General features: G+C 41.5%; 1 protein-coding gene across 6 annotated transcripts in view; it reads right to left on the bottom strand.

Annotated features, from left to right (window-relative positions):
- KCTD8 (potassium channel tetramerization domain containing 8) overlaps positions 1-24,730 on the bottom strand; it is a 168,461-nt gene that overhangs the window by 45,002 nt on the left and 98,729 nt on the right. The window contains exon 3 of one of the 6 annotated variants that reach the window (XM_074950097.1): positions 352-654. The exons of the other annotated variants lie outside the window; for them this stretch is intronic. Coding sequence (XP_074806198.1) covers positions 649-654 — 6 coding nt within the window. The 3' untranslated portion in view covers positions 352-648. Of the gene's footprint in view, positions 1-351; positions 655-24,730 lie in introns of those variants that run through there. 6 annotated transcript variants of the gene reach the window in all.

The raw sequence follows: 24,730 nt of genomic DNA, 5'->3' as shown, positions 1-24,730 counted from the left end.
TTCTCTTTATATTCATATTCTAGCAAATGGCTTTAATGATAGAAATGTTAGCTGAAACAGTGACTTCACGTGAATTGGATAATATTGGCAGAAAGTGAATTTTCCATTTGAAATCTAATCTACCTGTCACTTCCAGCACTGTACTTTCATAAGTATTTAAACATTGAAATAATAATCTCTCTCTCCTCCTTTCTTTCAGCCTGTAAGAAAAATACCTTGATTAGTTTAAAGGTTCTTTTTTTTTTTTAATGCTTGTGTGTAAAACTGATTGAGAAGCTAATAAAAAAGTCTGAGGTTTATATTTAACTTTATTACTATCAAAACTATCTTCATCTTTTACAGCATTGGGGTCTATAGTCCTGAGAAAGTTCGGTCTCCTCCCTCTTTTGGGCAACAGAGTCATTGTTCCAGTGTAAGAGAGCTCTTGGAAAAGGTCAAGGTTACAGAGGAAGAGGGCATCTCTCACGCTGAATCACATGGAGGGCTTTGCATATCAGGACAGGTACCTTCAGCAGGACTGTGTCTTCAACAGAGAGCCTATGTTGAGAGCAGAGCACTGTGCTGATATTTTCATGGAGACCTGTGCTGCTAAGCAGACACGAAATACTGGGTTTGGTAACAGCTGGAGGTCTTTCGGGGTATGTGGCTTCATTCCTAAAAAAGATCAGTTGCAATCATCAAAATATTGAGGTCACAAATACCTGGATTACCCTGACCAGGTCTGAGTCCAATAGCATGAGTGACACCTTCTGCCTAGTCACAGATTGAAGTGGGCATTTTTAATTACATGGATATTTGGGGATCCAGCAACAACACTGAGGAGTCCAAGTCTACTCTTATTAGACTTAACTATATGAGAGTAAATACTGTTGCAGCTGTTATAGAAAGGTAGATAGGTAGGTAGAAAGAGGGTGGGCTGAGGATGGAGAATGGACATTTCTGAGGAGACATGCATGCACATAAGTGTCATCTTCAGCATGGCAATGAAGCATTTCTTTCTTAGATTCAGGACCAGAAGGGACCACTGAGATCATCTCATCTGACCTCCTGTATAAGATAGGCCATAGCATTGCCCTAAAACAATCCCTACAGCAGATCTTTTAGAAAAACATCCAATCTTGATTTAAAAATTGTCACTGATTGTAAACTGTTCCAGTGGTTAATTACCCATACTGTCAAAAATAGATGCCTCATTTCCAGTCTGAATTTTTCTCACTTGAATTTCCAGCCACTGGATCATGTTATACCTTTCTCCACTAAGACTAAAGAGCCCATTATTAAATATTTGTTCCCCAGGTAGATATAGTGACGCTTCTGGGCTCAACCCAGACCAGTAAGGGATTGTGCAACTCTGGGTGCCTTCGCTGCTATGGCTCATAGACCCGACACCAACAGCCAGCACACAAGCATGCAGGTCACACCCTGGCTTCCACCGCCCACTTACTTTTTGCAGAGTGACACAAACACCCTCCCAGTCCTGAATTTTCCCAAAAACATCTATGTGACAATCTGCTGGGGTTCTCAGAATCCTGAGTGAATGTGTTACCCATCTCAGCCTCAACAAGTGAGAGTTTTGCTACTGCTAAGCTGTGTGGCAACTCCCTGACATATCAGCTTGTCTGCTCTGTCAGTCCAAACACTGCCTGGCAGGTAAACAGTGAACCCCAACTCCTGAGTTCCCTGGAAATGTCTCCCTGAAGTATCCTGCCCCCTCCTGGAACACTCACAACAGTTATTAAATTCGTTGTTCCTTTAAAGAGACAATATACTGCATCTCATTAGTTTAGCTGGGGGCTGACAAACACTTTTATTTCAATTAAAGAACTGAATTGGTTCACAGTAAAACAAGTTTATTAGACAAAAAGTCACAGGTTTAAATGATACCAAGTATAAGGAGTAAAGACAGAAAGGGTTACAAACAAAAATAAAAACGCACTTCCAAGACTAAAAAAAGGAACTTCCACAAGTTACAATTTTTACCTAAGCAGGTTTTTCACCTTTGTTCAGTTCCCAGAGCTTTCAACCCCCTTGGTTGATGGACTCAAAGTTCTGTGATTTCAAAAACGCTGGGCCTTAATCCCCCAAGGGATGGGCAACTATGGGGTCATCTCCCCTTTATTTCTATAGTCCAGTAAATCCTTGAAATGTATTATTTGAAAAGTCAGCCAGACAAGACTCCTCTCTCCTGCTGGAGTGTAGATGCCATGCTGTCTTCTCAAAGCATGGTCTCTCATTGACCCTGCTTCAAGAGGTAGGAATACTTCCGGAAAGTGAGAAAGTGCAGTCTCCATCCCCCTGTTGATTACCATGTAAATGGGGCTTCCATTGTTTTGATTCCACACTGCCTAATTTGTATTAGAGACAGGTAGATAGCTGCCTTCCCTCCTGTTTGGGAGAAAGCTTGTTTCTCCCTACATTTGGTCACAGACTTTAAAGCATAACATCAGTGAGAATCCATAATTCCTCATATAGTATTAATGCCTACATTTCTCAATGATAGTAATCACCAGTGTGTCACAGGTTTTCAGAAAAGACCTTACTCAATACATTTTTATAACATAGTAATATCGTATACAGTCAGTTGATTCAATTGTTTATCATTTGAAGGTCAGACCCCCGGTCTTTACAGTTAAGAGGCTATTTTCCGCACCACCACCACTAGTTGCATGGCTTTGTTTACCTTTTTTGTAAATGCACCTTAATTGTCTCTGCCTGAAGAGCAGGCTGGTCAAAAAAGTCAATACACATGCCTTGTCTAAGGCAGATTGTGATTATGGACTACTTGCCAAACTTTTTAAAAACATAATTCTAGCATATATTTAACTCTTTGTATACATCCCATACATACATCACTCAAGAATATTAATGAATTAATCAATGATTTATTAGTTTTCCAATGATACATTACATGCCACCTTTTGGGTATATAGCATCACAACGGTGTGTTATGGGCAATAAATATCTCAGCCCTCACAAGAGTTGCTGACACAGAGTAGTAAACAACAAATAGGCCTCTGTCACTACTAATAAATTGTAATTAAGTTACCCCTTAACCTTTTGTTTGCTAAGCTAAACTTGGAAGTGTTTTTTTAGTCATCTTTTTAAGGCATGTTTTCTTATCCTTTAATCATTCCCCTGGTTCTTTTCCAAACCCTCTCAGTTTATCAACATCCTTAAATTGTGGGCACCAGAACTGGACACATTATTGCAGCAGGGATCCATCTAGTGGCCAAAGACAGAAGTAAAATAACCGCTCTACTCCTACTTGAGATTCCTTTGTTTATGCATCCCAGGATTGCATTAGCTCTTTTAGCCACAGGGTCACACGGGGAGCTTATGTTCGGCTGATTATCCACCACAACCCCCAAAACTTTTTCAGAGTTACTACTTCCCGGGACAGAGTCCTCTCTTCTGCAAGTATGGTCTATATTCTTTGTTCCTAGATGCATACATTTACATTTATCTGTATTAAAACACATTGTGTTTGCACCCAGGTTACCAAACAATTCAGATTGCTCTTAATCAGAGACCTGTCCTCTATTATTTATCACTCCCCCAATTTTTATGTCATCTGCAAACTTTATCAGTGATGACACCAGCATCACTTCAGTCTTTCCTGGGTTCATCTTTTGGACATCTGCTCTTCATTCAAGTGACAAAGAAAAAGTTGCTTATAATGACCCTCTGGCTTCAGTTTGAGAGGAATGATCTAAGTATTTCCAGGATATTTCTGTTAATTCCTGCAGCCTCTTGAAAAAAGGACATGAGTATTTGATGTTTAACATTATCAAACGCTGAAGAGAGGAGTATGGACTTACATCCCTAGTCTACAGACAGGAAGTCATCAAACAGAGCAACAAATACTGTCTCTGTTCTATCCTCTGGCATGAGATCTGACCGAGAGGAATCCAGGTTACTGGCAGCTGACAGGGAGTGCTGGAGACTAGTTTTTGGTTTTTGGACAGGGAGTGCTGGAGACTGGTTTTTCAATTGGCCTGCTTAGGAAAAAAAAAAAAAAAAAGAGGTTATATACTGAGCAGCAATTTGCTGAGCCTCTAATGCAGTGTTTCCCAAACTTGGGATGCCACTTCCCACAGCCCCCAGAGGGAGCCACGATCGGCCGAACCTGCGGACGTGGCAGGTAAACAAACCGGCCCGGCCCGGCCCGCCAGGCGCTTTCCCTGCACAAGCGGAGTCCCAAGTTTGGGAAATACTGCTTGAGTGTAAAGTGATGTTTTGTTTTTTAGTACTCAGAGTAATTCCACATTTTAGGATTAGTGATCGATTCCCCTCTGTGACCACCTCTGTCAATAGGAGGTTCAAGGTGCTCTATATTTTCTTTTGCAATGGAGGAAGGACAGGATCAGAGTTGCAGAAAGTAGCCTTGATTGCCATTTGTACTTCCATGATTACTTCCTGTGCGAATGAGCTGAACAATTTTTAGGAGGATGGGTTTCTAGTCTCTCTCTCCGCTTGTTTGTCTTGGTGACCATGAGACCCTTTCAGATGTGGGTGATCTTTGTGAAATAAGATAATTCTTCACAGTGATAGGTGATGAATTCTGGGGTCAGCTGGTGGCAGTCTGGGTTACAAAAAGCAATTTACATGACTATTACTATTAGAAGCCTGATTGTAAGAATTATGGCCATTTGATGTGGCTGATGTGTCCAATCAATGCAGTTCACATTTTGAATTATAAATATCAACATGTGAGAAGAATAACTTTTATGGAAATACTGACCTATAAAATAATTTAAATTTTGTTGGAGGTAGATTTCATCTTGATAAACTTTAAAGTAACTTTTCTCTCTCAAGATGAAGATTTCAGAAGATAAACTATTTGACCTATACCTTCGCTCCAGAATAGGAAGGAAGAAGAGGGAAGAATAAGAAACTGAGGACGTTAAACAGATTATAAATTTGAATTTATTTTTAATATTGCTGAATGATGAATACTGAGTGACTGATTGTTATCCAATTAGTTATTTTTATAGGATTTTTTAATATTGAACTTTCCATAAACTAGTGAAACTGACATTTTAAGATCTTTCGCCTAGATAAAACCATGCTAGCTTCCTCAAAAGTGGTCAAATGGTCCCACAGATTTTTGATTTTTTTATTGGCAGGGAGGAGGAGGTTAGACATGTCAGTCTGAGGCATGCAAAACACTGACTATTTTTTAAATTGCTTATTTAAGTGGACTTTTCCAAGTTGACTCTAGTGAATTATGACCTAACTCAAACCAATCTGAACCAAGTTGTGTGGCGCCAAGTTAGGCCTTGCACTCAATTTCTCCAAAGACCATGGAGAGAAGCACTGCAAGGCTGAGTAGGCAGAGTCTGCAAATTATAAAAACAGAGGTAAGGCCAAGAAGCCTCGCCTTTTGGGTCAATATGCCACCCAAGGGAAGACTAACTTTCCAGAATGTTCAAAACCAGGCATCTTGGGAACAGAAAGTCGTAACATCAACAACCAGACCACTCCAACCTCTCCCTAAACCCAAAGGAGGCTGTCTAGCAAGAAGTGCTGGCATCTTCTGCTTTCTAGACTCCAGTTCCAGCTCTTACTCTACAAGAGTCCAGAAGACAGAGAGCTGAAATGTTCATGAACTCCCTCTTTTTTATTTTTGGCTTTTGTTTTTATTAACTGGGAGATATTCCAGCCTTTTTATTTTTAGGGTATATACGAGAAAGCATGGCTATATGCATGCATGAATATTACCACACCAATAAAGTCCACACAGGGAAGGTGCTGAAAATGTTCCCTAAATTTAAACAATCCCAAATACTGTCTCAGATTATTCAAAGTGTGTCCTATGTTTTAAAGGCCTGAGAGACATGAGATTGTCATATGTAATCTCTGGTAAATCAGCATTATTAAACTTCCCTGGTAGCAGAGGAAGGGGGAAGGAAAGATTTGGCTAGCACATAAAATTTATACTTGGCTCTGAGGTTGTGGTTTAGACGTTCGATAGTTTGGTTTCTGTTTTAAGATACTTAAACATTCTAATTAGATTTAATTGACTTTGATAAAATTCTTTAGTAGTGAATCTATAATCAACTCTTTAGTTTAGACTGCTTCTTAGAATTTATATAAGGACTGATTGTTTTGGGTATTAATTTGAGGATTTAACTAATTTTAGCATTGAACTCCAATCCAACACGAAGACTAACTTGTTGATTTGCCCTTGGTTTGATAGTTAGAGTGCTTTATGCTTAGTTTAGTTTTATATTATTATATGATATTATTATGATTTTATATCATTAGCTTAGTTTTAAAAATATGTTTTCTTAGCTTTTTTTGTTTTTTGCTGTTTTGTTTTGTTTGTGGCTTAATAAAATTTATAAGAAGATATTTAGCTCTTGTTTCATTCAAGCAACATTGGTCCAGGACCTTTGAGGGCCTGGGATGGATAACAGCCTGTCAACCTAAAAGCCTGACCAGCTTCCCCTAATTTGTCTTTGTTCTGACAAAAATTGTGCAGTGAATTGTTCACAAACAAATTAGAGACCAAGAATTATTGGCAAATAATTTTCATACAATGAATAAATTAGATGAAGTGTTGATGTTTGTGGACAATTCTGAAAGAAAAAGTATCATTAAATAAATAAATCTTTAAAATTATTTACCCAACTCTACCTTAGGACTGCAGTCAAGTTCAGTGAGAACTGCACATATATATCTGACAGATTTTGGCATTTAGATTCTGTTTCAAGCAGTTTGTGTAGAACAATAATTGAAAAGTAGCAGCACCATTAAATCTAACCAATATGTGACAGAGTAACCCATCTGAGAAAACACTTTGCTGATAGTTACTGAAAGTTGCTATTTGTATATCTCTGATGTACATTTTAAAAACCACACAAACTACCCAAAAGGAAGATTATTTAAACAGTTTGCTGAAACAGAGAGCATACTGATTTCAAGCAGTTAATAACACTTACTGCCCAGCTCATCTGCACTGAGCAGAGGTAATTCTCAAGCCCTTTGCCCATCAGCATCTCTAATCTAAACAGTGCATAGTAGAAAAGGGCTGAGTATATATGGGAAATGGTGTGACTGTGCACATGTGCTTAATTGTGATCCAGAGCTGCTTAGCTATGCATGACCCTCTTCACGAAGGTTTACACTCCTGCTTCTAGGTTGCAGTAAGTTAGTGGCCCCACTGAAATGCTCTGATTGGGTTTCCCTGCATTACTCTCTCTGTTATCTAATTTAGGGCACGGGCACTTTAAAAAGGCTTTTTTAATGGGTTACTAAATAATTTATGTACCTCGAAGACTTAGCAAATTTACATATGGTGATTGCATTAATTGAAAACACCACTACTCCCTTGTTAATTCACATCTATCACCTTTCACTTCCTTAACCTTTTCCTTTTATTCCATTTTAGGTAAAGATAATCAAATGCTTTAGTATTTATAAAACTACCAGTTATTACAGCAATTAAAAAACCAGCAAAAAAATTAATGAAAAATGTAGTCATTTTTAGTCCAAAATTTTAATCATTTTTGATTGGCCCTAATAAATCAGTTTTGATTGGCCCTACCAATTATATACAAAATTAAATTCGTAAGAACAGTGCATACATGCTTATGGCCCCTATCACTTATTATGACCACATTTAGTGTTATTTACTTGAAACCATAAGATGTATGTCTCACTGACTACCCCAACAGCAGAAATTTGGGGCCCAAAACAGTGTCCAGAATACCTCTGTATCTGAGGCATTAATGTAGTTTCCCCTTCTGCTATGTGTGGTATTTACTTACTATATAATTGAGTTACAATTTTTGTACTTTAAGCAAAACAGTATTTTACTTTCTAACAGAAAATGTGGATAATAAACATCTGTTTAGAAAAGGGATAATGGACTGATGCTGAACTTAGTGTCTGCTTGAAGTATTTTGAATTTTAAACATCACTTCATTTTGTTAATTCATCTACAGTTCCTCCATATAACATGAATGAGTATTCTAATAAAAATAAATTCAACATCTATAAATATTCAAAAGGAAAATATAATTCATTCATTTGTTCTGCCTAATCAGTATCCACATTAAGATAAATTCTGTGATGAAAAAACAGCTATTACCAATGCAAAGCTTAAAGTTAGTATTCATGACTGAGAATTATGTTTTTCTGTAGATATGTCTGCTACCATTTTATTTTGCTAATCCTTCATGAAAGGAGTTGAAGAATTCTGAAGATTTTCGCTTTAAAAGCTTAATGAATTTTGCTTGAATAAAAAATTGTAGGGTCCATGAAGCTGTAACAAGTTTTGTAGGTTGGCGGCAATGAAGCACACCATAGTCTATGGTTATAAAACCACATCTTCTAAATCATTAGTCTGTACAGAGAAATACTGTGAATTCCTAGAAGTTTACTTTTTACACTTTGCTTTGGAAATCCTTTGTATCATAAAACTGTATGTTAACTAGGGAAGGCATATGGCATTACCGTCTGATGATAATGTTTACACTGGAGGATATGAAAAATTATGGACTGATGAAAAACGTTAGGTTTGGTACCAACGTGACAATGTATCCAACCAGTGCACTAACAGTACTGCTCTATGGTCTGTGTTAAATGAAACAGGCATCAGAAGGCTTGAGACAGTAGAAATGAGGATTCTTCAGAAGATGGCAGCCATAAAGTGAAATGATTTGAAGATAAATTAAGAAGGGAGGAGAGTAGATTGTGAAATGAGGGTATGGGATTGGCTTCAATCATAAATATAACAATTGTGGGGACACAGCAGTAGACAGACTGATGATAGTATGCCAAAGAAAATAATGAAAATGCAACCAAGGTCATTCAGACCTAGAGGCCAACTGTCCACTAGATGGTGAGACGTCATATGCAGGAACGTGACCAGGCTGGGCTTAATGGAGGAACAAGCCCTGGACAGACATGAATGGCGATGCTGGCTCCCTATGTCTGCAAAGATGCTTGGGATGAGAAGAAGAAATATGATAATTAATTCATCCATTATATAAAAGCTGTGAAAGAGGATGGATTTGTCACATCCTTTAAATAAATATGAAAACATTTCAGAGCCTTCATGGCCTAAATTCTGCAAAGAATGTTACCGTTGTTACCTCTTATTGCATGGGGAAATAATCAAAGGACACTCTGCAATGGAAAATATTTAGAAAGTCCCCTTCCTAGAAGGTGTAAAGGTGAATACAGGGCATATTCTATCTACAGAACACAGCCATATAGCTTAGCTGTTGGATTCTGGATGACTCACAGAACTAGAATACTGAGCCTTTCACTTCAAGGTTCCAAGTTCAAATTTTATTAGGATCAACTAGAGCAAAGCAAATACACAGTGACAAATTTCTTTGGTGAATGCAGCCAATTTTTTCCTGTTAACAAATTAGCTGCAGGCAGACTGAATTATGACTTTTACTCACCAGTAACTCAATTTTTAATTTAGTATAATTCCTTTTTTTTTTTTGTGAATAAATTTCAACCTCTGGCTTGCTTCTAAATTGTTGCCTGCTTATTTGATATTTGGGCTACATCGTTTGTTGACTAAGCTAGATTGTATTGTTTGTGTTTCCTATGTGGATATCCTAACTTTTCTAAACTACTTCCTCTCTGAAAAATTTGTTTTTTTGTTTCAAAAGAAATGTATTTTTAATTACAAATTTGTTACAAGGTGAACATTTGTACAATCAAAATTTCCTTGTACTAATGTACACAAAAAGGAGTAGTGAGTGGGTGCTGATTACAAGCTTTTTTCAATGTTAAATCTTAGAGCTAATAGTTTTTTGGGTGAAGAGCAACCAACAGTATTTTTAAAAACACTGTCCTATTCCTGCCCTTCAAAGTTTTGAGCCAAGTCATAACCTAACTATGTTACATAATGTCCCCATTTAGCGAACAAGTTTTAAAAGGTGCTTACGTTATTCAAAACTTTAGTGAACAAGTATCAGTAATATAACAATGAGAACACTATGGCATTTACAGAAAAATAATTACAATCACTTTCATAGAAAATGGATATTGGGACAGATTCTTCCACCATTACTTGTGTTCAGTAGTACCATACTCCGTATATCACTACCAGCAAAGTAAGGATGGCAGAATCTGGTCCTAAGTGAAATTTGTATATTGGTTTTAATCACACCTATGAGTAAACCTCCTCAAGAGGCACAAGGAAATGACGGATACTGGAAACCTATACAAATAACTTCAGTGGCTTATATTACTGAATTTTATATTAAGTGAGTTAAGGCTTGGTGTTGAAGTTTTAGCCTTTATTGCTTGTTATCAGTGAAGTGTGCACATCTATAGTTTCTGTACTTATCCCTGTTATACTGAGAAATAACAAATCAAACAGAAAATATTGGAGTTACATGACAAAATTGTAGAGGCTTAAATGCCACCATTTCCAGCAAGCAGACAATCCCTTTCAAATGACTTTATTTTTAATACTACAGGACACATTTTAAAGGGCCTCTTTTTCAGAAACCCACAAGTTCCTACATACAGCTTTTTTAGAAGTACTTTTAAACACTCTAGTTGAGCTAGGACAAAGCAACCTCCCTGTGATCAGTCAATATAATCAAACATTTTATGAAGGAACTTGATTTGATTGAAGTTGAGACATTTATAGGACAGATATATTTATTTTTCTTCTTTACATACAATGTTAACTATAAGAATTACAATTATTATTTATGGTAAAAAATGATCAGACACTTGGTAGATAGCTGTGAAATAATCATGCCAGACTTGATGCCCTCTTCAGTTTCTTCTCCTACTTCCATGCCTCTTCCCAGATTACCCCTACACATGGAGCAAACCTACCAGCCCAAGTTCACCATCCCAACTCTGTCTCTTAATTCCGAGCCCTCCTGAAAATTCAGTTTTGCCATGTCACCTTTAGGGAGCAAGTTAATTCACATTAAAATTGTAACTAAATAAATTTATAAGAATCATCAAGATTGATGTTATTTACCAAAATTAAGAAACCATGTTATCCCATTGTCTTTCACCATTATGTTGAAAGAATTGTTAGTGTATTGGTTTGGAGTTCTCACCAGGGCTTTGGAGCAGAGCCTGGAGCTGGAGCCCGGAGAAGTGGAGCTGCAGGTTTTTGCCTGGAGCTGGAGCGGAGCCGGAGCACAACTCCAAAGCCCTGGTTCTCACAGAACTTTGTGAAATAATGACCAGAGAAAAACAATGAAAATTCCTAGTAGATGAATTTTATACCATTCTTATAGAGTGACCTATTTTTATAAACCTATTTTTGCAACTGCTTAAGGCTGGTTTTGTGCATGGGTCTGATTATAACCAAAACCACAAAAACGGAGTATTCAGGGGAACATAGTTCGTCTTGCAGGTCCAAAGTAAAACTTGATCATAAAGGTGGTATTAACTTCTGATTGTTTAAAACTCTTGTTTTGAACCTATGCTAAGCTCTATAGGTCAAGATGTTTTGATTCTTTGTAAAATTAGAGCATAATAGAAATGTGCCACTGAAAACAAGATGTTATGATGTGAGTGCAGGCATAATGGAATACGACATTTAATAGTATCAGGAAGTTGACGTTGGTAACACCACATCCCAATGACAATGCCAGTCTCCTATATGTTTCTTTTCTTGTCAGTGCCTGTGCTTAATCCTTCTGGCCAAGGATTTGATAAATTGGCAGCTGTCCATTCAATAGGTTACCTGGAAGGAAACTTTTATAAAGAAAGCCTGGAGATATTGGAGCTTTTGGTATATCATGATGAATCCAGGGTTTGGAGAGCCCCTCATATGCTCTGCTGCTCCGTAAAAAGGGTTTTGTACATATGCCAGTGTTATGTGTGACAGAACAACTCTAGTCTTTAGATATGCTGGACTGGAAAAAGAGTCTGAGACCAGTGAGCTAGCTGCTACTGTGTCTTGGCCAGTATAGTTCACCAAGTGGCGTAAGCTGACTGTAAGAGTGGCCTATAACATGAAGGGACAGCACTGTGTGGTAACTAACCATAAACACTATCAATATGGCTTTCCAATGTGACTTGTTACTGACTTCTGTTTTACACCCCCTAGAAAAAACCATCATAGGGCACAATGTTATTATTCCTGTCTCACTTTGGGGGGGAATAAACCACAGTGATGGTATTCCAAAAGAAATGGATCTTGACCAATACATACCCCTGTTTAAGAGCCACATAAATATTTTAACTCTGTCTTAAAAAGTCATTAACTAAAAAAAGATACTCATGTCATCCAAATCGGTAACAGCACGGCCTAGTTCAAAGAACAACTGGATGACCTAATTCACAATAATTCTGAAGTATCAATAACTCAAATATGGTTAGAAATTGGATTTAAGGTTTTTCTTGTACTAAAGATAATAGTTATATGAATTTGTTTTGTTGCTTACAATTTGTAACAACTGAAACCCTTGTCCTTCCCAGCCCATTTTGTTAACTTAACTTATTCTGTCATATGTGTATACTTTTAATAAAAAATTAGAAACTAAAATTAGATTGTAATCTTTTAAGAGCAGGGACAGCATCTTTAATAGTACTGTAAATAGCTTAGCACGCTTTTGGGTGACGTAAAAATGAAGAGCAACAACAACAATATGCACATCCAAGCACACTCTAGTGACTTGTGTACCACTGAAAGTGACTCAGAGGAAGAACGGGATGTAGTATTACTTTAGCAAAGTCTTCTGAGTCTACCAGAAGTCTATCTGAACACAGATTGCACTTCATGGTGAAGTCAGAACTGAGTCAGAGTCCTCATCTCTCCTATAATGAGAGGTGCTAAAAGGTGAATAAATTGCCTCAGGACAAGAGGCTATGTCCACAGATGTACTGAGCCTAAACTAACGGGACTTCAGAAGAAAAGTGGCATATTTCTGCTCCCCCAATCTTGAGGCCACTGGTGGACAAAATGGACCATGGAGTAATTTAAAGGAGCCTGTAAATTATGCCAGTTGCAGTGATGGATTGGATACACTGCTATATTCTGCAGAGGCTAGCATAAAGCCAGCTATGGTGGCTTTACACCAGCTGAGGTTTTCTCCATGCTGAGGGAACCCCCATCAGCCTCTTAGGGCTGATTTATGGTTCCTTTTTTTGTACCACTCTGGCAGTAGAAAGGGATGTTAGTTGGGGATAAGGATTTATCTGTCCCTTTATCTCCAGATTTAAATATAGTCTTTTTTTTTAAACACACAAGTCAGATGACATAAGTCAGTGCACAAACAAACAAACAAAAAACACAATAAAAAGTGAGCCAAATAAGATGATAAAATATGCACCAAGTCCAACCCTCACTGCAGAGGTCTATTCTCCCTTCCAAAATCAAGGCAGGACAACCAGAACATTAGAAAGCGTAACTACTTTTAGAAAGAAACAATTTTCCAGAAAACCCTCAAAGCCTTTGAGCTCCATCTCTGTGATTTGGCTTTTACTTTGGCTCAATGATTTGAACTATATTCCTCTAGACTGCCTTTGTGGGACCTCACTCCCGCTAATCACATGGAAGCTGACTCTTTAAATTTAGCCTAGCAGGGCACCAACCTTGACGAGAACAGAAGCTGCAAATGAAAAAAAATCCCCACAGACACACAAGTCTTCCAAATAGGCAAGAATAATGAAACGCATATAAATAACAAATATTCAATATTATTTAAAGATAGAAGATTTTTTAAAAACATTAGTTAAAAACCTTTTTTTTATTCAAGAATTTGCCCCATTTCTTCCAAAGTAGCAACCATGTGATTTTACCTGATGAAAGAAGCAAATTCATGAAAGAGTGGCTGGATTTGTCAGGGAAATAACTTACATTTTTGTCATGAATGAGTAACATTCTCACTTCCTTCACAGAGCAACTGAGAGATTCAAGTCCCCCTATTTCACCCTATAAAAATCAACATTTCTCCTTCCAGGTATCTGTACTGTATTATTTGAGTCTAACAGAGATACAGGAGAATTGCAGAAAACAACCTTGCTGAAAATATTTGAACTCAAAGCTCATCTGGTTACCAAAGTCCCAGAGACTTTGAAATCTCTTCAGTGACATAGGCAATATTTTAATCAACTTCCTCTCAAAATCAGCAAGTCTAACCATGCAAGATTGCAATACTTGAATATAAAAATGCAGTTTCTGCTGGCATGAGAAGAGTGTATTTTTAGCATAGCAGATCAAGAGGAAAAATCAAGTTGGATTATGGAAACAGCTGCCACAGAGAGAACCAAACAGGCTGACTCTACAGTTTAAATATCGGGGGGGGGGGGGGAAACAGATACAGTTTACCAAGAAATCTATAAACACCCTTAAAGAAACAAAATTATTTCTAGATACACTCTGTCTTTCTCCACTGGAACCAGATGACAAATCAGTTTTAGAATCCTAATTACAAGAGGAGAGACACAAGTCTAGATGTCCAATGAAAAATCAGTAGAGCAACAGGGCCAGATGGCCTCAAACAGGAGCTCTATCATGCAGTGCAGGATCTCGTAATCCCCAAAATGAAAAAAATTCCGTTACGGTCTAAAAGGATTTGGCCTTGAGGGTGATATTCTTTAAACCTGATAACTATTTAAGATGTTTCTCATGATACCATCCTTCAGTCCTCTTAAACTTGGGCTTGTAAGGTATTTGTACAGATTTCTGCTCCACAATGGGAGAATATTTTACATTACTGTAAACTACTTCACCCAGGTGAGGATTAATAATACTTCACTGTTTTTTAAAAAGAGGATCTGGTAGGCTGGGTTACAATTACAATTCCTTTTTAGTCAAAATTCACTATAACATTTATTCTCAACCTTTTCCATACAGTGACCCCACATTACAAGAGCAAAATGTTTCAGGACCCACCACCTCCCTGATCTAGGTATAAAGAGGGGGAAGGTTGTTGCCATTCCCTGATGTTCAGTTTGAGAACCTGTGTGCTACCTGGTATAGGTGATGGAAATAGGACAGTGGGTTCAGCCTGTGCAGCACCACCCAAAGATAGGTTAGGAGTCGATGCATCATGGGTCCTATCCCACTTAGTGAGAAAAGGATTTTTTTTAATAAAACAAAATCCTGTAGGTCCTGGGACTCAGGGGTGAAAGATAAGGGAAGTTACAGAAAAAGTCTCATCTCCTCCACTTCCCTCTGCTGCCATCCCACCCCAGCTCTGCCCTTGTCCTGCCTCCAGCATAACCCTACTGCAGCTCTTCTCCTCTTCCCTCCATCACCTTTTGAAGGGAACCGTACCTTTACTAGGAAATAAGGGCTGTCCAGACAGGTGGGATAAAGGGGGAAGCAAAACCACCACCCTCAGTAAATCGCCACACCCAGCACTAGAAAATGGGGCATGTTTTTCCCAAAAAGCAAATTTCAAACGTATCTGGGTTTTTTTCCTCAAAATTTCATGGCAAGCTCTATTCAGCGCCTACTGTCCCTATCACAACTTCCACCCAAAAGCAGGTATGCATTCTTACCTATGCATTCTTACCTATGACCACAATAATATGCAGTTGCAAAAGATCTGGACAAATCCAGATGAAAAACTAGGGTGTATTTTTAGTCTTATGTGAAAAAAGACTGAAAATCACTGATACAGACTAAGTCTATGACCCAATGGAATTTTGGCATGGGGTGGAATGAGCATTCTGTCTGAAGGCCGATTTCTAGATCATAAAGATTTGTGTGCTAATTGGGTGCAATCACTAAAAATCAAACCCTTGGTTATAAATAAAATAATAATAATAATAATAATAATAATAATAATAAAAAAGATGGATTCAACTTTGTCCACACAGGTTTTCCAAAAGAGCTCAGGACCAGATTTTCAAGTGCTCAGCACTGGAACTGAGACCAGATTTTCAAGAGAGCTAGCTCTGATTTAGGCACCTAAATACCAGTCAGATTTTCAGAACTGCTTAGTACCCAGTGTAATAGATTCTTTTGAAAATCAAGTTAAGGACTACACAAGGTTGTCTCTTCTCTCATTTGCCATTCCTTGGCAATTATTACCAGGTTATCACATCATCTTTCTCTTAGGGTACCTCTACACTGCAGCTGGGAGCATGCTTTCCAGCATGGGTAGACAGACACACACTAGCTCTGCCTGAGCTAGTGCACTAGAAGTAACACTGTAGCCAAGAGTAGCACAGGAAGCAGCTTGGACTAGCCTCCTGAGTACAAACCTGCCTGGACCCACTGGGTGCACACTCAGGCAGCTAGCTCGAGCTGTCACCCATGCTCCCCTCCCACCACTTACACTGCAATTTTTAGTGTGCTAGTTCAAACACAGCTAGCATGTATCAGTTAGGGCGATGACCTTTTCAAAATGCAAAAATGGGACACATGCAGGAGCTCCACACCTTCCATGGCCACGCCTTCTGCTCCTCCTCTTTCCTTGAGGCCCCACCCCTGGTCAGGCCAGAAGCCAGAACTGGACAGTGGTAAGAGCTGCCCAGGGAGCCCAGGATGCTGTGGGGAGTCCTGGATCATCCATCTGCCTTGGGTGAGGTGCCGGGGTGCCAAAGCTCGCCCCCAGCCTGTGTCCCCACCCCTCAGGGCATGCCACCCAGGGCAGGTGGAGGGATTGGGGCTCCCCACAGCTCTGGCTTCTGGCCTGGCCAGGTGCACGGACTCATGGCGGGAGGGCCTGAAGGCTCCAGGGACATTGAACCTGCAAGCTAAGAATTTAGTTCAGGCATGGGAGAATTGGAAAGAGGAATTTAACCTCTATATAAATATTGCTATGGCAGATAAAGAGGATGCTGTGTAAATAAATCTGGTTTTTACCTGACTTGAGAAAGGGGGAGAGAGATAAGTAAGACTCTGTGCATGGAAATCCCAAGCTCAATGCACCTTAGAAGCAATAATGGGCTGTTATGATACTCACTGTAAACCCAGGAAGAATAAACTGTGGAAGATATAATTTCTTTGTTCAGGATCAAGCAGCTGGGGAGGGCACAGATAAGTATAGCACTGAGTTACAAATGCTAGCAGCCAGCTGCAATTTTGGAGATATTAAAGATTCATTAATAAGAGACAGAAGAGTGTGTGGGATACACAACTCACAATATGAGAGTGGTTGCTGAGCGAAGCTAACTTAACTTTGTGGAAAAGCTTGGCGATATCTAGGGCTGCAGAACTATCCGAAGAGAGGATCAGAACCCTGGAAGGGCAGCCAGCATTAACTGTCCATGCAATACATAAAAAAGAGAAATCAAAACCAGATACAACATCAGTAAATTACAACAGTATAGATACATGCAAATACTGTGGGAGAAAACATTTCAGACAAAGAAAAGTGTCTGGCTTATGAGGAAAAAATACTGTATCTGTGATAAATGTAATCATTTTGCAGCCAAGTATTTGTCCAGAGAGAAGAAAAACAAATCCAAGGCGCATACAAAGTAACTGAAGAGAAGAACAGTGAGTATAAGGGCAGTATGTAGGTGACTGAACAGTTGGTAAGCACAGTGCAAGAATACCCTCGGAAGCATCAAAAACAGTTGTATGCAGTAGGAAGAAAGTAATACGATTTCAATTAAACCGTGACACAAATTGTAGCATTATCCCAATCAGTCTGGTGAACCAGACGTATGGTTGAAAGAGACTAACCAGCTGTTAATGTACAACCATATATCCTTAAGTCTGTGGGGAAATACAAAATTAAATTAAGAAAACCAATCAGCACAGAGCTATGGCCCATGGGACATCCTCAGGGCTATACAGGTACAATTGGATGTGGCCCACAATGGTAAAGAGGTTAAGAACCACTGAGATGGCAGTACCTCTTCTGGGCAGCAAGACTGCCCAGGCAATGAACCTGATAAAAGTATAGTTCCAGAACATAATGAAAGTAGATAGTGGGGTGACTGAAGATTCCTGGGATGGTATCACCTGGGACTAGGAGGTGAAGCAGAGAGAGTACAGAAATGGATTTCAGGAAGATGGACAGCTAGATGGTGTTTATAAAATAGAGATTGACACCGTGTGAAGCCAGTTAAACTGCCAAAAAGAAAAAGTACCCATTGCATTACGACAGCCAGTGCAAAACCCTACAGAATCAAGAATGATACAGCCTGTAGAGAAGAGCACAGATTGGATAAGCAGTCTTGTGGTGATAAGAAAGCCATCAGGAAAAATGAGACTATGCACAGACGTACTATTAAGGTACACTCAGAGCGGGGGGGCAGCTCTGTGCGTGCGTGAGCGGTACGAGTACTGCTGTAAAAATCTCCGCGCGAACGTGCAGGGATGCACCAACACCTAGAATGGAGCACCCACAGGGACACTCATCTCAAAGAACATCAGTTACTGCACAGGGTGAGTGACCTCCTCTTCTTCGAGCGCTGTCCCCGTGGGTGCTCCACTCTAGGTTACTTAAAAGCAGTGTATCTCAAGGAGGTAGCGACTTCGGATTGGGTAGAAATGCAGTAGATAAAACAGCTCTGCCTAATCGTGTCTCCAAGAGGGGGCCCTGAGTAAGGGCACAGTGCTTAACAAAAGTGTGTTCAGAAGACCAACTGGCTGATTTACAGATGTCAGGGAAACTTTGCGTAGAAAACCCACGGAGGTAGCCATCAATCTAGTGGAGTGGGTTCTGATGTCTGCTGGAGGCGTAACTTTCTGTATCTGATAACAGAATCAGATACAGTCAGAAATCCATTTTGAAAGTCTCTCGGTAGAAATAGGTGTCCCTCTGGATCTCTCCGCAATGGAGACAAAGAGTCTAGAAGAATTTCTAAAGGGCTTGGTTCTATCCAAATAGAAGGGCAAAGCCCTGCGTACGTCAAGAGTATGCATTATGGAGTCCAACGAGTTTGCATGTGGTTTAGGAAAGAAGGTCGGCAGGTGTATTGGTTCATTGATGTGGAATGACGAATGGACCTTTGGAAGAAATTTGGGGTGTAATCGAAGGGTAACTTTGTCCTTAAAAAATAGGGTATATGGTGGGTCTGCCATGAGAGCTACTATTTCTCCTACCCATCTGGCAGAAGTGATTGCCACTAGGAATGCTGTTTTCATAGAAAGGTGGCTAGGGGTTTGAATGGTTGTTGAGGTAAGCAAGATAACACTAAGCAAAGGTCGCATAGAGGGGTAGGAGGTCTAACGTCTGGGTATAGGGATTGAAGTCCTTTGAGAAAACATTTAGTGATCGGATGAGCAAACACAGAGGTACCGTCAATTTTATCGTGGAAGGCTGTAATAGCAGCTAGGTGGACTTTGATGGAGCTAAAAGAAAGGCCAGATTGTTTGAGGTCCAACAGGTAGTCGAGTATAAGAGGAAGAGGTGCAGAATAGGAGGAAGTGGTTTAGTTGAGCACCAGTGCGAAAATCACTTCCACTTCTGGAGATAGGTGGTGCGAGTAGATTGTGTTCTGCTATGTAGGAGCACTCTTTGGACTTCGTCAGAGCATGCTAATTCGTTTTGGGAGAACCATGTAGAAACCAAGTTTTGAGGTGAAGCATGGACAGGTTGGGATGGAGAAATCAGCCGCGTTGCTGCGATAGGAGGTTCGGAATGAGAGGCAACGAGACTGGTGGTCGAGTTGACATCCTGGTGAGGAATGGGAACCACAGTTGTCTGGGCCATGCTGGGGCAATCAGGATCACTTTGGCACGATCTGTTCATATTTTTGTCAGAACTCTGTGGAGAATCAGGATTGGGGGAAAAGCATAGAGTAAGTTCCGGTGCCACGGAATCATAAATGCATCTCCCAGGGAGTGTTTGCCCAGTCCTGTTCTGGAGCAAAATTTGGGGCATTTTGTGTTTTTCACAGTTACAAAGAGGTCTATGGTTGGGTAGCCCCAAAAGCAGAATATGTTGGTGATGATCATTTCGTTTATCTCCCATTCGTGGTCCCAAGGAAAGCGTCTGCTTAATTCGTCCGCTGTGGTATTCATAGCCCCAGGAAGGTAGGCGGCTGTTATCCGGATATTGTTCGCAAGGCACCAGTTCCAGAGTTTCATAGCTTCTGTGCAAAGCGAATGAGAGCGAGCTCCTCCCTGCCTGTTTACATAAAACATGCAGGTGATGTTGTCTGTCATTATCCGTACACATTGGTTCCGGATTAACGGGAGGAACTGACGGCAGGCATTGCTTATAGCTCGAAGTTCCAGGACATTTATGTGCAGGGGAGGTTTCAGATGGACACCATAGCCCCTGAGTTGTGTGATGTAACACGTGAGCACCCCACCCTGTGAGGGATGCATCGGTAGTCATTATGATGGATGGAGCTTCCTGGAGAAAGGGGACTCCAGAGCAGAGGTTGGGTGGAACTGTCCACTATAGGAGACAGTCTTTGACTCAGAAAGGTATGGATAGGAGTTTGTTTAGGGCATGCACATTAGGTCTGTGAACCATGGCCAACCAAGCTTGGAAGCACCTCATGTAGAGTCGTGCATTTTGGACCACAAAAGTGCACGAGGCCATGTGACCTAGTAGTTGTAAACAGTCTCGAGCGGTACCTTGAGGACTGTTGTGAAGTTTTCTTGCCAGCTGCTTTATGGTGTTGAAGCGATCGGATGGGAGAGATGCTATTCCCATCCAGGAATCGAGGTGTGCTCTGATGAACTCCAGGTGCTGGATGGGAATTAATGTGGATTTGTCCTTGTTTATTTGTAGTCCAAGGGATAGGAAACAATCGACGGTGAGTTGCGTGAATCGAAGGGCTTCGTCGAGCACTGAGGCTTTGAGGAGGCAGTCGTCTAGGTAAGGAAATATTATGACTCCTTGCTTCCTGAGGTGGGCAGTAACTACGGCCAGGAGCTTGGAAAAAACACGGGGGGCCGTGGATAGGCTGAAGGGTAGTACCCTGTATTGAAAATGTGTCGAGCCGAGGGTGAAACAAAGGAAGCGCCTGTGGGCTGGATGTATTGTCACATGAAAATAGGCATCCTGTAAGTCAAGGGCTGAAAACCAATCGCCCCGCTCCAGCGCTGGGATTATGGTGGCGAGGGTCACCATTTTGAACTTTTGTTTCTTGATAAAGTTGTTGAGCCGCCTGAGGTCAAGGATCGGTCGCCATCCCCTGGTTTTCTTTTCTGTTAAGAAATAATGGGAGTAAAACCCCTTCCCTCTGTGTCATTCAGGCACAAGCTCCACTGCTCCCAATAGAAGGAGATGTTGTACTTCTTGCAGGAGCAGTTGCTCATGAGAGGGGTCCCTGAAGAGGTATGGGGAGGATGGGTGGGTAGGAGGCAAGGATAGAAAGCAGATCCAATAGCCAAGTGTGACGACCTCTAAAACCCACTTGTCGGTGGTAATGTTCGGCCATTGGTGGAAGAATGGTCATAGGCGGTGTCCAAAAGTAGGGACAGGGGGTGTAAGCGCTGAAGTGGGAACATTGTTTTCTAAACCCTCGACCAAGGCTTCAAATCTGCTTGTTAGTTGGAGGGGGTTGAGACACTGATGCGGAATTGGGGCAGTGACGCTGGTATCTGGGTCTCTGGCGTTGTTGCTGTTGTTGGTCGTGTGATCTCTGGAAGTGCTGCGTATATGTGGGGTAGTGTGGACGGTGGTAGGGTTGGTATCTATATTGTCGCCTTCTGGTCATAGGGGTTTGTATTCCTAAGGACCAGAGAGTTGCCCTTGAATCCTTCATAGGAGTGAAGGACGTCGTTCGTTGTAGAAGCAAAGAGTTTGTTGCCGTTGAATGGAAGGTCTTCAATAGTAGTCTGGACTTCTTGAGGAAATGAAGAGAGCCACGACCCCCGGCGCATGACTACTGCTGTAGCGGTGGATCTTGCTGCAGTATTGGCCGCATCGAGGGCCGCTTGAAGAGCGATACGTGATATGATTTGTCCCTCAGAGACTAAAGCAGTGAATTGTTGTTTCTTTGCTTCTGGAATGTCCTCAATAAAGTCCATGAATTTGTTGTAATTTTTGTGATCATATTTTGCCAGAACGGCTGTATAATTAGCAATTCGAAATTGTAGGGTGGAAGATGCATATACTTTACATCCAAGCAGATCTAAATGCTTACTGTCTTTATCGGAGGGGGTGGAGCGGGGATACTTGGTGCTTGGGGGTGGAGTGGTGCTTGTTCTTTTGGTTGACTGCGTCAACTACCAGTGAATTAGGTGCTAGATGAGTGAAGAGAAATTCAGAGCCCTTGTAAGGGATGAAGTTCTTGTGGTCCACTCATTTGCAGGTAGGTAAGCTTGCAGCAAGAGTCTGCCAGATGGCTTTGGCATGTTCCAGAAGGGCTGGATTGATCGGCAGTGCAATCCTGGAAGAAGAAGAAGAAGGCTGCAGGATGTCCGTTAACTCATGCTGCTGTTCAGGAACCTCCTCCAGATTAATTCTTAATTCACTGGCTACTCTTTTGAAAAGGTCTTGAAATTTTGAAAAGTCATCTGAAGATGACGGGGGAGCAGGAAGCAGGGCTTCGTCAGGTGTAACAACTGGGTTTACTGGGATAGAAACAGGAACGTGCCTGATTCTGCACTTGTGATGGTGCTGTCTGGTGACTGGCATTAGTGGCAGGTTCGTAAGCTTCTGGTGCTGGGCCGGTGTTGGGCCTGGTTGAGGTGGCATAGCGAGTGTGGTCTCGAGGATAGGATGCCCACGGGGCCCAATATTGGCACTGTGGTGGGAAGGGCATAGGTGGTGCCATCCACAGGTTTACACACCATGGGGCAGGAACCTGAGAGTAGGACGAGCTGATGTGTCTATGACCTCTATTAATTGGGATCTGAGGATGAGAGATTTCATATGGTGAAAAATCCTCCTGGAGACCAGCTTCCTCCTCACTGGAAGAAGGCTGTTCGGACCCTGGCTGAGCATTTGGCGAGAAGTAGGCATTCAGTAAGGGTGACTGCAGAATGGGTGACTCAAGCAGGTCACTTGACTGCATAAATTGGAGTGCTGAAGCTCCTCTGTGTGGTGAGGGCTGTGCGAGAGGAATCTGCTGTGACGAAAAGTTTCTCTGCACCGGTGTCTTTAAAGTCATTTGGCTGTCGGCCAGCTCAGCGGGTGTCGGTGCTGGGAGAGTGGTGACAGCCTGCGGGGGGTCAGGCACATCCGCATGTGTCGGCACCGCTTCCACCATGGTGCTGAGAGGTGCCATCTGAAAGGCAGGCAACTGGAAGCCTGAAGCCTCGGCACCGGAGCTTCGCGCTACTGCCGCAGCCGAAGGAGCCCGGCGCATCAAAACTGCTCAGCCGAGGGAGCGCTGGGAGGGAGGCGATAGACCTGCCGGGAGAAGCCTTCTCCCACGAAGTTCGCTTTGCGGGTGACAGAAGGTGAATTTTTTTTTGAAGTTTTTTTCATCTTGTTAGAGGCAGGGGGGCTGTGGTGAGGAGCAGAGCCGGATTCAGCACCTGGGTCTGAAGCTGACCCGAAGGATTTCTGCAGCAGGAGCAGCTTTAGCCTCAACTCCCTGTCCTTTCATGCCCTAGACTTAAGTTTGCTGCAGTGGGCACATTTTTGGGGGATGTGGGATTCCCCCAAACATTTTATGCATTTTGAATGGCCATCAGACAGAGGGATGGCATCCTTACAATTAGAGCAGTGCTTAAAGCCTGGGGAGCCAGGCATGTCAGAAGTGGCTGCGCTGACAGGAACTAAGAGAATTTTTTTTTTAAGCGAAATTAACACACTACTGATAACACTAATAACTAACACTACAAACTAACTAACTAACTAAAAAGGTAAGAGTAACAAGGGAGAAAAAGTTTTCTCATGAGTCTGCTGAGCTCCATCTCAGGCCGGGGACGGGAGAGAAGGAACTGAGGGGACCAGTCGCTCATGCATACTATTAAGGTACACTCAGAGCGTGGGGGGCAAGCTCTGCGCATGCGTGACCGGTACGAGTACTGCTGTAAAAATCTCCAAGCGAAGGCGCAGGGACGCACCAACACCTAGAGTGGAGCACCGCCGGGGACAGCTCTCGAAGAAGAACTAAACATTGATCCAGTTGTAGAACCAGGGTTTAACTGAGTGTGTTTTGGAACGATCCCTGCTGAGTCAGTCGTGGATACCCATTCCCCACCTTCACCCCCGCAGACAGGGCCCTGGTCCCCCTACTCCGGCCGCCACCCCTCCTTTGGGTGGAAGCCCACTCCCCTCCGGCCATTAGGCCACGCTGCCCTGCCTAGAAGGGTAGTCCTACTGACTCTGGCCACACTGCCCCACAGCAAAGGGTAGTCCTATTGACTCCAGCCACTAGGCCACACTGCCCTGCAGCAAAGGGTAGTCCTGTTGACTCTGACCTTTGAGCCATGCTGCTCCGGGAAAAAGGGCTGCTGTGGTGGCTCGGGAGATTGGGCCACTAGGGCCGCCCACGCGCTACTCTAATTTCCCCACAACCCGATACCTCCTGATGGGGAGTACCCACCACGAAACAGGTGGAAATGAATGCCTGGTTTTGAGGTAGGTTAGACGGAGCAGACTCAAACCTTTTAGCAAAAAGGATCAGATTTTACATTTGATTACTGGACCTCTAGGCTAAAAAGTCTTTGACCTTATTTTGTAAGGAACATTCAGGATGTTCTGACTTGGGTCCTGGCAGCATTAGAGATGAAGCTGATCTTAGTTCAATTACTGTCTTGTTTTGTGCTTGCTCACACTAAAAAATGTAGAATTCATTTTACCTGAGGGTCCACCAGGTAGGACTCAATAGGGTAAGTGCTACATGAAGAAGCAACAGAAATATTTATGATTTAAAGAATAACAGATTTTAAGTATAAGAAATACAAGATATGTGAAAATGCCATGAGGGAAGTGTAATGGATTGCTAGAAATCTAAC

This window comes from Natator depressus, chromosome 4, assembly GCF_965152275.1.
Source record: "Natator depressus isolate rNatDep1 chromosome 4, rNatDep2.hap1, whole genome shotgun sequence".
In the NCBI taxonomy this organism is placed as follows: Eukaryota; Metazoa; Chordata; order Testudines; family Cheloniidae; genus Natator; species Natator depressus.
Note: the sequence above shows the minus strand (reverse complement) of the source record. Positions and strands in the feature narration are given on the sequence as shown.